The sequence below is a fragment of the Sinocyclocheilus anshuiensis genome, unplaced genomic scaffold, assembly GCF_001515605.1.
Source record: "Sinocyclocheilus anshuiensis isolate Anshui unplaced genomic scaffold, SAMN03320099.WGS_v1.1 scaffold26, whole genome shotgun sequence".
Classification (NCBI taxonomy): Eukaryota; Metazoa; Chordata; class Actinopteri; order Cypriniformes; family Cyprinidae; genus Sinocyclocheilus; species Sinocyclocheilus anshuiensis.
Window position 1 is genome coordinate 182,754 of NW_015544143.1, and position 16,327 is coordinate 199,080.

Genomic DNA, 16,327 nt, shown 5'->3' on the forward strand with positions numbered 1-16,327 from the left:
CATACACACACACACACACACACACACACACACACATAACAGGGATACAGGGCTGCAGGACAGGAAAAAGGCATAGAGAGAGAAAGGTACAGTGACGAACAGAATATACAGAGGGAAAACAGGAAAAGAGGGTGAATAACAAGAAGGATGGCATGAAATAGAGTTCAGTGTGACATCAAGACATAAAGAGAGACGCAGACTCCTAAAACAGACAAAATAAGAGAGAGGGAACGAGGGAGAGCAGATAGAGAGAGGCAGGAAGCCAGAGATGGTACATACACTGAGGTTACTTCCTCGCGGCCTGTGTCTCCGTCGCTGTCGAACAGCAGACAGACGGTGCGCAGAACAGGACACACACATGAGACCACAGGGACGATACACACAGAGCACGGCATAGAAAGTGTGAGAGGAAAAAAGAGAGAGGGGAAGATAAAGGAAGTACAGAGGAAATTGAACAAGGAAGGAAGAAATAAGGGAAAAGGTTGAGTAGGAAACCAAGGGGATCAGAGATATGATGACATAAAAATGGAGACAAATTCAATGTGCAACATGACAGAATGGGCAAGAAAGATCACAGGGGTGAGAAATTCTCAAAACAAGAGGAAAGGGATTGATGGAATAAGAAATTAAAGACGAGTGCCGTAGAAAGTCCATGAAAGTAAGGAGAGACCAAAAAAGGAAGAAAAAAATGGGAAAAGAAAGGGAAAATCGGTAAAAACAAGAACAAGTAAAACCACAAAATGACAAAGGAAAAAAAAGAGGAAATGGAAGTACAGAAAAGGGAAATAGGAAACCAGAAAATGAAAAGAAGAAAAAGGGAAGGAGGAAACCATGAGACATAAAACAGAGGCAAATAAATTCATAACCATGTTTGGTTGTGCAAAATAACATGAAGGTTAAAAGTAAAATAAAAAAAATAAAAAGGGTAACCGTAAGCCCATTAAAAGGAAGAACAAACAAGACCAAAACAAAGAAAGAAATAAAAAGCAAAATGAAGACAGAAGGAACCACATCTACGTTACAGCTTTACGACACACACAAGCACAGACTTTGGATCCTCACACTTCCTGGTATGTACTGTACACACCACACTTCCAACACACAAGTGAACCTATATTGATTCTAGCAGACTGTTGCTAGTTTGTGAGGTTTCTGTGTTTAGCTCACCTTTAAACACACACACACACACACACACTTTACAATACAGAGACACACGACTCTCTCACACTTATCTTATACACACTTGGACAAATTGCTAAACCCAGACGCATCTCCAGAGGAGAGTCAACCAAGAGATCATGGGGATTATTTATGTCAGGGTAAGATATGTATGCTCTGTGTGTGTGTGTGTACATTTATGCATTATAGCATAATAGTATTAAATGCATCATTGCTTCTATGTGATGTGTTGTGGGTGAATGCTTGCGGAATTTAATGTTGTGAGCGTGTTACTGCCTCCAGAGGTTGATTTGTGGTAGTGTTTCAAAAGTATGAATGAATGAGGGGATTTATATAGCACTTTATGCAGTGCTTATGTGCATACTTTATTTATTTATTTTTTTGCATGTAAGGGATGCGTCTTAAATTTAGTCAACAGTTAAATGGATTAAGAAATGCATTTGGCAAATGTTTTCTTAAATGATAAGTTGCATTTAAAAATTATTTAGTAAAGTATTTTTTAAATGTTTCATTTAACTAACATTTTAAATATTAAACATGTTTAAATATACTACTAGATTTTCACCAAAGACACATTAATCAAAAGTGACAGTAAAGAAATTTTTTATGTTTTCTGTTTCAAATAAAGCCTGTTCTTTCTATTTATCAAAAAAAAAAGTATTATGGTTTCCACAAAAATATATATTATATATAATAAAAATATAATAATATATATCCAGCACAACTGTTTTAAATTTTAATTATAATAACAAATATTTATTGAGGACCAAATCAGCATATTACAATAATTTCTGAAGCATCATGTGACACTGAAGACTTATCTAATCAGTTTGGATCTATATATTCTGTAATTATGCACAAACAGGCTGTTTTCTCATGAGTCAACCTACTTCTGTCACTACCTCAAATCCAGCTCTGGCAGCAGCACACTTCAGACACACCAAGGTTTTCCTGAAAGTGAGCTAGGTGTTGATGATGATGATGCAGAGAACGCTCTCTCTCTCTCTCTCTCTCACACACACACACACACACACACACACACACACACACACACATGTATGTGAAGGTCAGGGTGTGAGCCACTTATCCATGAGCCCTTTGACAAAGACATGCTAACATTTATTGACTTGTTAGCATGACAGCACACCAAACTTTTGAAGTTTGGTCCCCCCAACTGAAGCTGTCAAAGGCTGTTAGCTGGATAACTGACTGAGGACGGATATTGGAATGGATGATAACAGATAAAAGATGGAAAGACAAAATGGGTGAATGGATGGATGAAAGGATGAAGGTGCTCACTTGGTTGTCTGCTGAGAGGCGTGGCATGGAGATGGTCCGCCCATGCCCTTCCATTGGGTGATAGGGCTCAGTGTCCGAGTAACCGTCCCCAACAGGCCCAATCTCTCTCATTTCTACCGTCTGCAAAACAGATCAACAGCATGTGGGCCGTGCTGATGCCTGCTTCACCGGCCTACGGCTCTATCGGGTGGGATAAACCAGTAGAGGGCAATATCATGCGCAAAAGTGCGTTTCAGCTGAAGATTAGCACACTTGAGCTAGTCATTAGCCATTACCAAATTATGCATATCACTAACTGAGTGGAATAAAAGAACAGGTGCACACTAGTCTCTGACTATCAGCTCACATCGCGGCTTATTCCAGCCAAGAATAAAAAATTAAATAAAATAAAAAATAGCTGTTGTTCTGCTTTATATATTTGATTTTTGTCTTTACAAATTCAAAATCCAAAATTAAATATGACCTAACTCCAACACAAAATCTGATAATCTTTCAATTATCCAATTTTTCTGTGTAATTTTAGGTTTAGGGGTTGTAAATGAATGGAGAAACAAATTAATATTACAAATTTAGCATAACTTGTTTTGCATAAATACCCAAAGTGGTGAAATAAAACATATATGTGATTTGAGGTTTGGCCTAAAATTTCACAGTACTGGCTGGATCGCGTCAGGTCACAGCTTTTGTTTACCGATCTCTTGTAGGCTGAAACTAGGTGCACACTGACCCTGTCTGATTGCCCACTACTGGTTTAAGTACTTTCCAACATGCTTGTTAAGCCTAAAGCTGTTTATTCAGCATCTCCTTTGCTAGTGCAGGGAAACATCAGGGTTGGATGACTGCTGAGCTACAGAGAAGAGTCACACTGAAGGAGAGATGAGTCTGGAGGGGGTTTGGTACGATCCAGCAGACAGTGAGGAAGCAGGCAAGCAGTGAAACATCCCTGCAGTCTGGCAGAGGTGGGAGGGTCTATACAAACGGTCTACGATGGTCAGTGAAGTTCAGAATGATTTATCAGACAGATAAAGAGGTAAGCTACAGACCGACAGAGACAGAAGAGATAGAAAGAGTGATAATATGAATGAGAAGTGTGTCCAAAAGCAGCGAAAAAGGGATGATGGCTGGGAAGACAGTGATTGGCTCAAGCACACAGTTCTTTCAATACCAAAGGCTGAGAGAAGCTGATATAGTCACGGCCACTTTGGCGGGTTTCAAGTGTCCGAGTCAACTCCTGCTAAAATTTTAAATTCAGATCTAAACAAGACAAAATCGCCTTTCTGATCTGAGGTTCTCCGATATTACCTGTGGATTGTGGCGGCTGTCGTGATGGTCTTCAGGATACGGTCTGTCAGGGTTCCAGTTTTCCGGAACAGGCTTCTGGAACATTTCCTGGGCTCGTGACGTCACCCATGACTGGCTCTCGATCATTCCACCCTCCAGAGGCCTGAACCAGAGAAAGATGTTGGCTGGTTAATTCATTTACTCAATCACACACACACTTACATACAAAATGCCTTTTGCAGACAAAAATATTACAGAAACACAATTACAAATGTATATATGTATATACTGCAGAATTAATACAAAAGCAGATAGACGTATATCGAAGAATTGAAACGTAATGTGAGAGACAGCTGAGAGAAGGTAAAACAAAGAAAGAGCAGAAGTGCAGCCTATAAGGAGAAGACAGACAACAATTAAAAGCAAAGCTAAGCAGTGAAAGAAGAGACAAAGAGCACCAGTTGAAACAGGTGAATCTCACAAAACCTCTCAGGTTCAGGTAATATTTTACCCCAAATTGAAAAGGAAAAATAAGAAAATATATTTTGCACACAGAAATGAATGTCTATTTTGTACAATTAATAATTTTGATATTGTTTTCATGCCAGTTAAGCACATTTAATGACAGACTTTCATTACTCTGAAAAATACATGTGAAAAAATACACATACATATATGAGAAAATACATATATTATTTAAATTGTTGAATGTTTATACATAATGGCAGTATTTGTTGTGCTGTCTGTAACGTACTCTTTTATAACATTAAGAATTTTGTACACAAAATGTAAATTTTGTATTACTTTTGAACAAAAAAAAATTGTATTTCAGTCATTTTCTTTTATTTGATACATTTTTTACAATTAATTTTATAAAACGATTCTAATTTATAATTGATATTTTAGAAAATAATTGGCTTTAAAAATTGTTAGCAAAATGTCTGTATTTATTAAAGCAATTCTGAGGAAAATGTGCTTAATTCTCATGAACAATGTCACAATGAAATGGTACATAAATAGGCTAATTTTTTATTAATGCAACAAACAATGTTTTAATATTTAATTTTGCTTTTGGGATGAAATATGACCTGGATATGATTTCATGAGACTGACTCAGACAGATTAAGCTTAAGGCTAATAAAAACATCACTTGCATAAAAAGATCAAGATGCTACTCACAGGCTGTTGACAGGTTCCTGCGGCAACTCGGGGAGACCGTTCACTCCCTGTCCCCCTTCCTGGTTCGGGGATGGCTCCAAGCGCTGAAACATTAATGGCGTTCGGTTCTGTGTGAGATACGAACATGGCCTGCAGCTGGGATCAGACACACTCATGGGATATGGGGAAACAAACACAAGCCACCGTGCATTACACAGGTGGTGAGGTATCAGACAGCAGAGATCCCCCAGAGAGCATCATGGGAAATGGAGTCCTCCTGTGCCCTCACCAACCTGAATGGAGTCCTCCATTGGGGCTGTGCTGTCTAGGTAGGTACTGATGGCTCAAAGCATTTCCATCCAACCCACCAGAAGATATGGGTGGTAGTAACAATTTGGGCATGCTACAGTGAAGATCTGAGGTTCATACTTGCAGAACTACACGTTGTGGGTGGGTGAAACTTAAACTATGAACACTAGAAATCTCAGAGACTGTGGTAGCCCAAAGGTTACACCAAGAACCTCCCCTCAACATCCATTAATGAAAATATTTGGCTAAACAAACGTTGTCCACACGGAGGGAGAAAAGATTCCATCTTAGTGAAACTGATAAATCAACCTCACCAATCAACAAATGGAGGAAGACAAGACAAAACAGACAGAGAAAATTACACAAAACAAAAAAGAACAAGAGATTGACAGTGGATCCAACAAGTCAAAAAGGATGGAAACAAGGAGGAAAGATCAAAAAGAATGAGTTAAAATGCAATCAAGTTGACAGACATAGATATAGAGACATCAGCGATGGATATAGAGAGTGAGAGCCACAAAAGCGCAGCTGATGTTGAGAGGAAGGCGCTGAGGTACAGGTGCGATCAAGTGAAGTACGACAGGTAAAGAGACAGACAGGGAATCAGGTGAGGCAAGACACAAACATAGATTTAGACCATTCCCAGATGCCGGCAGAGTGTCCATGCTTTTTGTGGTAGATATATGAAGGCACCAAGTATTACTCAATTGAAAATGCAGGCAGAAACAATGGACACTGTGCCTGTACAGGATGGGAACTTTTCTAGGGAAGGGGGCAGGAGTGACGCCGACAAAAGGCCATGTTGTATCATTCATCATTGCATATACCCTTATTAATTACTGTGTTTGTGTAAAAATGTGTTTTTAAGCATGCTCTAACTCTGTAAATAAAATGTGAAATGATCGTGTCTATAATCAGTGTTATTTTTTCCATGCCATAAAAGCACTAAAATATCAAAGAATTTGCATGTACATCTTTTAACCCATTGTGCTCCATGTGGGAAGTGAAATACACTACTGTTTAAAACTTTGGGATCGGCAAAATAAAAAAAAATAAAAAGATTAATATTGTTATTCAGCAAGAATACATTAAATTGATCAAAAGTGACAGCAGACAGCAAAGACATGAAACTGTTACAAAAGATTTCTATTTCAAATAAATACTTTTTTTTATTCATCAAATAGTCCTAAAAAGACTTAAAAATAACAGAAAAAATCTTACCTAGCCCAAACTTTTGAACAGTAGTGTACATCCTATATTTAATAAGCACTAATATCAGCATAAAACAGAGTGAAGGAGACATTGGCTGTGCCTGAAACTGCAGGCAGCTGCCTAACTGCCTAGTCTGTGAATAGTTTGGTTTTCAACTATGTATTTTTATGCCTATTTTGGAATATCTCATAAAAATGCTAGAAGAAAGCACCAAATGCAAACACACTTTTCAAAATGAGCATAAAAACAGAAATGTTTCTCCTAAAAATGTATATTTGTATTAATATTTTTAATTAGTTTCAGACATAGCCAGTAAGTCAGAAGGTAACAGATTTAAGATTGTTGTGTGGACAGGCTGTTACCACTGTTGATTAGCAAAGCTAATCAGCTGCAAACTTGACTAATTAGACTACATGCTTTGTTGGGATAAGAGTTGCAAAAGGCTGAGAAAGGAGAGCAGACTTGGCATTTGTTTGTTTGTCTGAAGTTGTACCTGCTCCTCACGAAGCGCCTGCAGCTTTTTGGCCTTGCTCTGCCGGTAGTACTCCATAATCATCATGGCGGCGTAGATTTTGCCTACTGTCAGGTCTGTCGCTGCTGAAAGGATGAAAAAGTTACCCTGCACAATTAGACCGGGGTGGAATGGGACCCTGAGCCGAGAGGGGAATGGGAGTTGGAGACAAGGCATGCCACAAACACAAAGGTCTAGTCCCTCAGACCCAGACTAAACTCAGTCATGACCTCACAATAAACCTCAATGGGAATGAACCAACAGAAGTTCTTCATAGTCCAGAATGAGTCTTAATCTGGGACTGAGAATCTAGACAACAGGTACACAACAAATTACAAGACAAATTTCACAAATTCAGCTGCCCCAAAATTGAAATCTAGTCTCTTAAATCACAGTTATACAAGTATGAATGTCATTGCATAGACAACAAAATATCACTAATTAACTGTACTTTTCTTAGGCATATTTGCAGTGACATTTAACCAGCTTTTGTCAACTTTTTGTAAAATATTTTGCTTTCGTTAAAATAAATGCCACCTGGTATGCTGCTACCAAATGCAATGACATTCAAAACATTTTAGTATGGCTTAAGTGCCCAAATACTTTCTGGTGCCACTGTATATACAGCAACATATATACACATCTAATAAACATTTTACACAACAGACACTAGACAAAGTTCACTGACAAATACAAAATGCCACAGAGCTGATAAGTCTTTTCACAGTCATATCCTCATTAATTAAAGCCTCTTATTTTTCTCAAGTACCTTATATAGCTTCACATTTCTAGCCTATATTGAATTCCTACAGGGACTCAAGCCAATTCACTATGGACAGATGCCACGAATGAGGCAACAATATCAGAACACTATTTAGGATTACACTATTTTGTGAGGAGCTCAAATTTTTCATCAAAACTCTGCAGTGGTATCCAGAGTTTGAATGAGACACAAAACATAAATTTGAAAAACTTTGAGCTGCCATAAATGACAAAAAGAAACCCCTTTACATAAAACACTTTCTTATTAGGACAATTTCATAGTAAAATTGGCTTGAAACCCCCCAGGGATCAACAATAAACTTTCAAAATAATTCTAAAACATGCTGAAATTTCAAATTAAACAGAAAACATGCTAAAGGAAAGCACACAAATGTATTTCAGCTACTTGTCATAGATCATACACACAGATTTCAATATATTCTGGTCATCTAATTAAAATGTAAAGTCTCTAACATCTGTAATCACCCTCAGATATGAGTTAATAACTCGGGCTACACTGTTTTAAGGCTCTGTGGTTTGGAGGTTAAGCCCAGCTTAGTGCTTTACACATGCTGGAGTGAAAAGACTTCTATAGAGGATCCATCTATAGCGAGGCACCCCCTGATAACAGACAATGAAGAGGAAAAAGGAAGAGGGAGAAAAGGAGAGAGGTTGGAGAAATGGAGGATATGTAGTTTTAAAGTGGATGAACAATTATTTAAAAGGTCTAAAAGAGGATGGCGAAAAGGATGTACACCGTTTTATATACTCCAAATCAAACTACTCAAGTCATGTTGAGAGTCAGATGTAAACAGAAACAAGGCCTTATAAGCAATAAATCATATAGTTAGGAAACAGGATGGTTTTAAATAGTATTAATATAGTAAGGCATGGTATTACTCATCTAATGAACAGTGTAAGACATGCCTCATGTGGGGATGGGGGAAGGATTAGTTAAAGGTTTTGAAAGTGTTGCCTGATCAGAGGGTGCTGAGCGGTGTGGGCTGACAGAAGCTGTCCTCTGATGAATTGGTGATCTTTGATGAGTTTTTTTTCCTTACAAACCAATCTGCAACTTACACTTGTGTGGTGTTACCAGCAGATCCAGGTTCTTCTGGGAGAGATTTGGCCAAATCGCCATCATTTCCTTACGGAGCTCCGCGTCCATCTGGTGTTTGTCTGCGCCTCCTGTAAGCGTGTGATGTCAGAGCAGGGTACATACACACACATACGCATGCACATATGTATAGACAAACAAAATATGCCAATATAACAAAAGCTCCAATCCAATATTAATAAAATATCACAAAAACAAATTTGTAATCACATTCATTCAGAAGATACAGGAGACACACAGGAAAGGGTGTTTCGTTAATATTTAATTTTTTATATAAAGAAAGAAAGAAAGAAAGAAAGAAAGAAATAAGAAAGAAAAGGGACCTCAAATCTGTTTAAAAAATAAAATAAGATAAAAATGTTCTTTCTTTTTATTTTTATTTTTTCCACAAAAAAAGAGATTTTTAAAAAATTAATTTTGTATGATTTTTATTTATCCATATTTATTATCTATACATTTAATGATACATATGACCTTTTATTTAGTTCTTACTTTTAGTAAAATAAAAGACAGATAGAAAGGAAGGAAGGAAGAAAAAAGAAAGAGGGATGTCGTTCTGTACCCTTGGCGATTTTGATGTCCAGAGCTGTGCGTATCAAAGCCATCAGAGTGGAGTTGAAATGCACTGTGTTGTCATCTGCAACAGGTAGGTCCATGCGTAGCAGTCTCTGTGAAGAGCCAATCAGAGGGGATGAGGGCGGGGCTGTGTAAGTTAAACCTCCAATCAGATGCTTTTGGTGGACTAATAAAAGGCTTGGGGAGCTCAGCAGTTTGTAGCCAAAGAATAAATTACTGGCAACACAATTTTCAGGAGATTAAGTTTTTAAATAGGTCATTTGATTGCAGGTTTGACTGTATTTTTTATTTTTTTTTATTAAATTATTATTATTATTATTTTTTTTGATGTAGTGGCTGTGTACAAACAATGCATCATGTAATTACTTTATGGTGATACTCAAACAACCACACAAAAAGGGATATACGGAAAGATTAATTTGGCCTCTGTGAGAGCAGTTTTTTTAAGACTGACAAATAACTGACCAACAATATGCAACCTTATAATGTGTCATGAACCATTCACACAGCTCATAGAACATATACAGAACATACACATCAATTATGTGACTTAATTGGAGCCCTCACAGATAACAGGAGCAGTACCACAGGGGATGAAGTCATCTCTTCTGTGTTCCTCTGTCTGTGAAAACTAATCTCAGATCAGGCATAAGCTTATTTGGTCTTATTTGGCACTGCCAACTGATTTGTTATTCCATATCTACTGCAAATGTGTACATTTTAAAGTGTGAAAATACTTTTTTGGGACCCCATAAAGTGCAATCAATTGACCTTGAATCGGCTAGTAAAGACTTAGGGCACAAATGGCAGCTAAATTCAACATACTCATGAAAGGCTACTGCTAAAGAGCTCCCCCTACCTGTTGGAGATTGTATATTTTGGACAAACCCATGAATGAAAGAGCACCTAAAAACAGCAGATTGTTGTTTTTAGATGCCGGTTTTCATGCATTGGATGTGCCTTCATGAAACTGGAACACACAAGCACACGGCATGGCATTAGAGTGAGTAAGTAAGCATGTGTGAGTGAGCACGTGTATATGCATGTGCCCATTTCAGACCAGTCCGCCGTTCCTTGGAGGTGTAGATACCAACAAGCATGAGCCGCGTTCCAGCAGTGGCCATGCAAAAGCGCATGCAATGCAGCACGACCCCTAATTGGAGTTCAGCGATTGTACGACCCGCCCTCCCCACCAGTCCCAGCCCACCCAAACATCAAGCCCTACTCCATGCATCATGCATTGCATGCACCCCCCTCCTCCCTCCCACCCCTCACAGAACAAGAGCAGTGCAGCCGCGCACAGAGAGTATCATTTTATCTTTCATTGACCACTTGTATTACTGGGTTTGTTTAGCATCTTTATCTTTCTTTGGGTGATTTCTCATAGGGTTAATTACAGTTTTTTTCTTCTTCTGATCTCTCGATGCAAAACGGGTGCAGTTTTTTGAAGGTCAGAACAAGGGGTGGCATTCCCTTCAGAGTTAAAGGGGGAAATGGTTGTGTTGTACACCGAGAAGTGTAGGACTGGATTAGGGGCAACAGGTATAGAAGTTAGTTCACTTCAGACTGGAAAGCTATGAGATGTGTACCACATAGAAAAATAATGAGAAAGGGGGGAATGGTGTGCTTGGCAATGGATAGAGAGAAGGTCTGAGAGGAGAAAGAGAGAAAAAGAAGAATGCTGTTTGTTTGAGATGAGGGGAAACAATAAGAGAGTGAGGAAAGTGAAAGGAAGAGTTTGGAGTGAAGAGAGTCTCAGCAAAACTTTGTCAGATCATAATTAAATTACATTTCGCAAAATGTCTACCATAGAGGAAGTCTGTTCTTTTAATCTTAGTGTCTTAGTGTAGATGCCATTTTTAATTAGATGCAAAATATAGATAGTCTGTCCAAGTTCAATGTATCGTTGTGTCGTTGTGTACAGCTGATGACACATGCAGTAGGCAAAAAACTCCAGAAAATATTAAAAAGAAAAAATTGCTGCAATCTAGGATTGATTTTCTTTGCATATCTGACTAAAACATGTTTATTTTTTTGTCATGTGAACAGCAATGAAATCTGATGTTTTCCATTCTCAGTCTGAACAGTCAAATAAGATTTCAAGTAGTTTTTTTCCCCTCAGAAATGTGCACTTTGTCCTTAAATACACTACCATTCAAAAGTTTAGTGCAAGTAAGATTTTAAAATGTTTTTTTAATAATATCTATATATAATTATTGATATTGTATTCAGCAAGGATGCATTAAATTATCAAAAGTGACAGTAAAGACATGTATAATGTTCATTTTAATGTTTATAAATGTATAAATTAGACAGAATTTATCATATTTCTATCTATTCTATTACAAATTTAATGACTGCTGAAAATTCAACTTTGCCGTAATTTTTCAATTTAAATTATATTATAAAATATATTATTAAAGAAATGAGTTATTTTAAACTGTAATAATATTTCACAATATAACTTTTTTTAATAGTATATTTGATCTAATAAATGCAGCCTTTGTGAGCATAAGAGAAAATCTTAAAAACTTCAAACTTTTGAACGGTAGTGTATTTGAAATTCACTATGTAGTAATTGGTGAAAGATGTGGCAACAAATCCTCGGTTTTGGACAGTATAAGCATGAACACCTAAAACACCTCTGTACAGTATAAAAAAAGACTATAAAGATATATATTATGGGATATTGATAACAGCATCCACCTGCAAAATGACAGTGACACATGATATTTCGTATGAAAAAACATTCACCTTTTCATTCACCTCAAACTAAACATGCCATCTACCCTGACTAAGGTGCACAGCATTAATATGATGAACGTGACGTAAAATGGCTGGATGTAATTGTCACACAAGTATGCATTCAGATTCCTTCTACTTACATAATTAAGAAGCATGCTGATTAAAAGTGAAGAAATGCAAGATAGATAGGGAGAGGAAGACAGGAAGTGAAAGAGAGAGAGAGCAAGAGAAAAAAAGGAGGAGGAATTTTTGTGCAGGGATGTAGAAATGTAGTGGCTGAAAATGCAAACCCAAGGAATGTGGGAAAAAGTAGAGATAGAGCGAGAGACAGTAAGAGAGAAAGAGAGAGGGGAACGGAAACAGGTCAGAACTGCATTGACAGAATCAAACGAAGGACAGGTGGGAAAGCTTATCTGTGATTCTAGTGGATTTGCCGAAAAAAATCAAAAGGACAAAGTGGGTCTAAAGACTAAACGCTACATGATTGCACTATCTGAACCTACGAAAGTGTCAACTGTCGAAATCATCTGAAGACTTTAAGAATCATCCACTGGAGGGAGAGACGCAGAGGACCAAAGGCACATGATCCTTCCCAGTCCTTCTGTACACGCACACAGTAAAACATATATATTTGTGTCTACATCCTTCATATTTGTATTTAAAATTAGGCTCTATTTCTGCAATGAATATGGAAAACATAATGTGGAAATAATACAGGATTCCTTGTTTTCTAGTTAAAGTCAACATGAAATAGCATTCGCAACCCACTTTACTTCTGCAATGTAACATTCATGAGTGAAACAGGAAATTCAGTGAGAACAAAAGTAGAGGGTGACTTGATTTTATTCACTAGGAATTCATTAGAGTTGATGCAGAGGTGGAACTACTTACTAAAATTTAATGAAAGATTATAAAGACAAACCTTTCCTGAATAACACTGTGCCAATGAATAAGAGCAGGTAAGGAACTAAAAAGGGTCCATTCTGATTTCATGTTGATTTTAACAAATATGTAATTTAATAAACTCATAATCTCCAAGAACAAGACTGCAAAATGACATTTAAGAGTTCCTTTTATATTTGCAACAAAATCCTTTACATCTGTATGTGAGTGAGTGAGTATTTGAGTACGGTGCAGAAGGGCTGACAAGGTACCCTCTGTTCCCGCTCTCCAGTGGATGTATGCCATCTGGCATAGAGCATGTGTCAGCTGGCTAACACCTTCATCGGTACCCCACAATATAAAAGGAAAGATACAGCAGCTCACCAACACCAACACTAACAGAAAAAAAATGGACAGCTTTGATTGGCTGTGGCGCACCCACGGTGGGCTGCTGCCGCTAACCTTGTAGGCGACCCGAGCTGGGCACCTCTTCCCCAGGCCTAGCGGAGGACACATGTGCCTGAGCATCTCATGCATATCACTGTAACTGATCCTGCCGCTGTAAGGGGGATTGGGGTGGGAGGGGAGGGGTGAGACCCCCAGAAATTAAACGAGGAGAACGGGGTAAAAAATAGGAGGAGGACGACGGACGAATAAAATAACGGACAAGAGGAGAAACAATGGAGGGGGGAGGGGGGTGGACATCATGGCACAAACCAGAGTATGGTGGGATTTAAACCAAAAAAGAAGGAAGGAGGAGGAAATAAGAACGGCAAGAAGGAAAAACAAAGACACATAGGTTATTGTTTTGGTCTGGGCGAGGGGCGGGGTTTTGAGAGCGTGAGAGCTCTTGATTGGCTGGAGGTTAAACAGGAGGAGGGGAAGCTGGTTTTTAGTCCTAGTAAAAACACTGTTCTATGCGATCGTGGGACGGTCCCATAGAACTGCAGTGGGGCTTCAAACAGGCAAAGAAAAGCTCCGCTGCTTGGTGGTGAACTATGGTAGTCACGTCAATGCAGTCCTCTGATCCCCAACCCTCACTTCGTCCCCAAACAAGAACAATGCACACTGTTACACCCAGTTTGCCAAGGCATGGTTCAACAGCAAGCAGAAAGTAAAAAAAAAATAAAAAAAATAACTGATTCATTCGTTCATTTCTTTTTTTTTTTTAATTAGCTGTTAAAAGTGATTCATTCCACAGAGAGATTCATACAGACTTGGCTGTCGGTGGCAGTGCACGTCATGCTTCTAAAAAGGTGTCTGCATTGTCCCGCACATTCTCATTTGTCATATCAGAATGCATATAGAGATGGTGAATAAAATAACAAAAATGAATTTCAAGTAAAAGAAGAAAAACTGTGGAGGAGAGTAAAAAATAAACTGAAAAAAGGAAACATAAAAAAAGAAAAGCAACATTCATTCCAGTCTTCAATGCGAGCAGGTGCTTAAGTTTTTTGTTTAGTAGGATTCAAACCTTGCAGGCCACCCTATGAGGACATTTCTTGCCTAAGCCCAGCGGGGGGTCGATAACCCGCAATAAACTGTACATATCCTTATAATGAATGCGCCCGCTGCAAGAAGAATACAGGGAGGTTAGAGAGGGGGCACACACAGGAAGAGAGAGAAGAAAGAGAGCCAGAGAGAAGGTGGAGAGGAAGAAGGAAATAAGAGAAACAAGAAGAGGAGCACAAAGAACAAGAGAATAAAAGCACACATATCCATTGACAAATCACAGACCAAACCCAGTGAGGCTGTTCCACTGCCTCAAACCGATAGAAAACCAGATCATTCAAAGGACAGCCCAACCGATTTTAAGCTAACAAACATGTTCAGATCATACAAAGACTGGATTCTTCCAGCAATGGACCCTTTTCAGAAGACTGTGATGAAGAAAAATTAAAACCAAGCAAATTTTATATATATAAAAAAAAAAATTAGTTAACACTAAATCCTAAATGCATGGGTCTTTCTATAAAATACAAATTTTCAATTTTTATAAAATTATAATTATTTGTTTTTACATTTGAATACAGTTATATACATATATATTAAATGTAATTTATCAAACTAATTTATAAATAAAATTATAAAACATATTAAATACATTAATACTTTAATGTTTGGGCCATTAGAAATAAATGCTTATGCACCTCTAAGAATTTTTTCCTGCTACAGTTCACTTCTATAATCCAAACCTAGACATTTTAAAAGGGACTATTGCCTTGGATCAATTTAAACATGTATGTGAGTGTTACTGAAGCCGAGATTTTAATGCATGTCAAAATTCAGTGAAATGAACCCTAGCTATGCATGTGAATGAAATAACTACATCAAATTTTGAATAAAAAAGAAAGAAAATGGTGAAGCTGTCCCTGAATGATCTTTAGTATTTTTCTGAATCTTCCCCCCATCACGGTGCAGAGAAAACGAATCCACCGATATGACCGTGCACATGAGAGGCTCTCTCATCTTGGCGAGTCCAATGACTTAATTGAACTGCATACAGCGACAGCGGGCTTTACCAGTCAAAATACATGAGGTGTATTTTGTTAACATTTGTATGCAGTGGCAAGTACAGAAATAAGCTGCGACAGCTTGTCTGTGAAGATGTTTGCCATGCACACCTGAGCCATAAAGATGGGAGAATTAAGTCATTGTGAAGTCAGAATCTGCCATGCACAGGGTCTCATGTTCAGCTCTCTTGCTCATGTTCTTTTATATCACTTTCTCTTGCTGTAGTTTTTATACACATTTATTGTGTGTTAAGCAGATTTTTCCTTACGTTTTTCTACCTTTTGTTGCACTTAAAAACTTTGTTTTTCCACATTAAAAATGTTTTACATATAAAAAATGGTGATTTTTATGTTAAAATGTTGAAAATGATGTATACTGTAGTAAAAAAAGCAGATATCTTTCCTTTTTTCTGACTCTTTGAATGAAAGTAGTTCAAATCAGGATTATGCAAAATTCAGAATTGAAAAATTGGTTCCCTTTAAAATTCAGAAATTTGACTTTGAATTGAATTGGCCACATTCCACAGAAAGATGAATTGGAATTTAAATCGAAATGACAGGAAGAGGTTCTGGATTGTAATTTAAAGAAATTTAATGCAGTTAACGTTAATTTCTTTAATATGATGAAATATACTGTACATTAATAATAAATTAATAGGTCCCACTTTATATTAAGTGGCCTTAACTACTATGTACTTACATCAAAACATGTGTTCATATTGTATTGCAAAACACTTTTGCTGCTATTGAGGTGGGATACGGGTAAGGTTAGGGACAGGTTTG

General features: G+C 37.6%; 1 protein-coding gene across 1 annotated transcript in view; it reads right to left on the reverse strand.

The window, feature by feature from the left end:
* LOC107695065 (voltage-dependent P/Q-type calcium channel subunit alpha-1A-like) overlaps positions 1-16,327 on the reverse strand; it is a 142,387-nt gene that overhangs the window by 4,561 nt on the left and 121,499 nt on the right. The window contains exons 42-49 of the mRNA XM_016494851.1: positions 14,506-14,602; positions 9,391-9,496; positions 8,792-8,899; positions 6,932-7,035; positions 4,939-5,045; positions 3,781-3,922; positions 2,479-2,598; positions 280-315 (exon numbers count right to left, since the gene is read on the reverse strand). Of these exons, the coding sequence (XP_016350337.1) occupies positions 280-315; positions 2,479-2,598; positions 3,781-3,922; positions 4,939-5,045; positions 6,932-7,035; positions 8,792-8,899; positions 9,391-9,496; positions 14,506-14,602 (820 nt within the window). The remainder of the gene's footprint in view (positions 1-279; positions 316-2,478; positions 2,599-3,780; positions 3,923-4,938; positions 5,046-6,931; positions 7,036-8,791; positions 8,900-9,390; positions 9,497-14,505; positions 14,603-16,327) is intronic.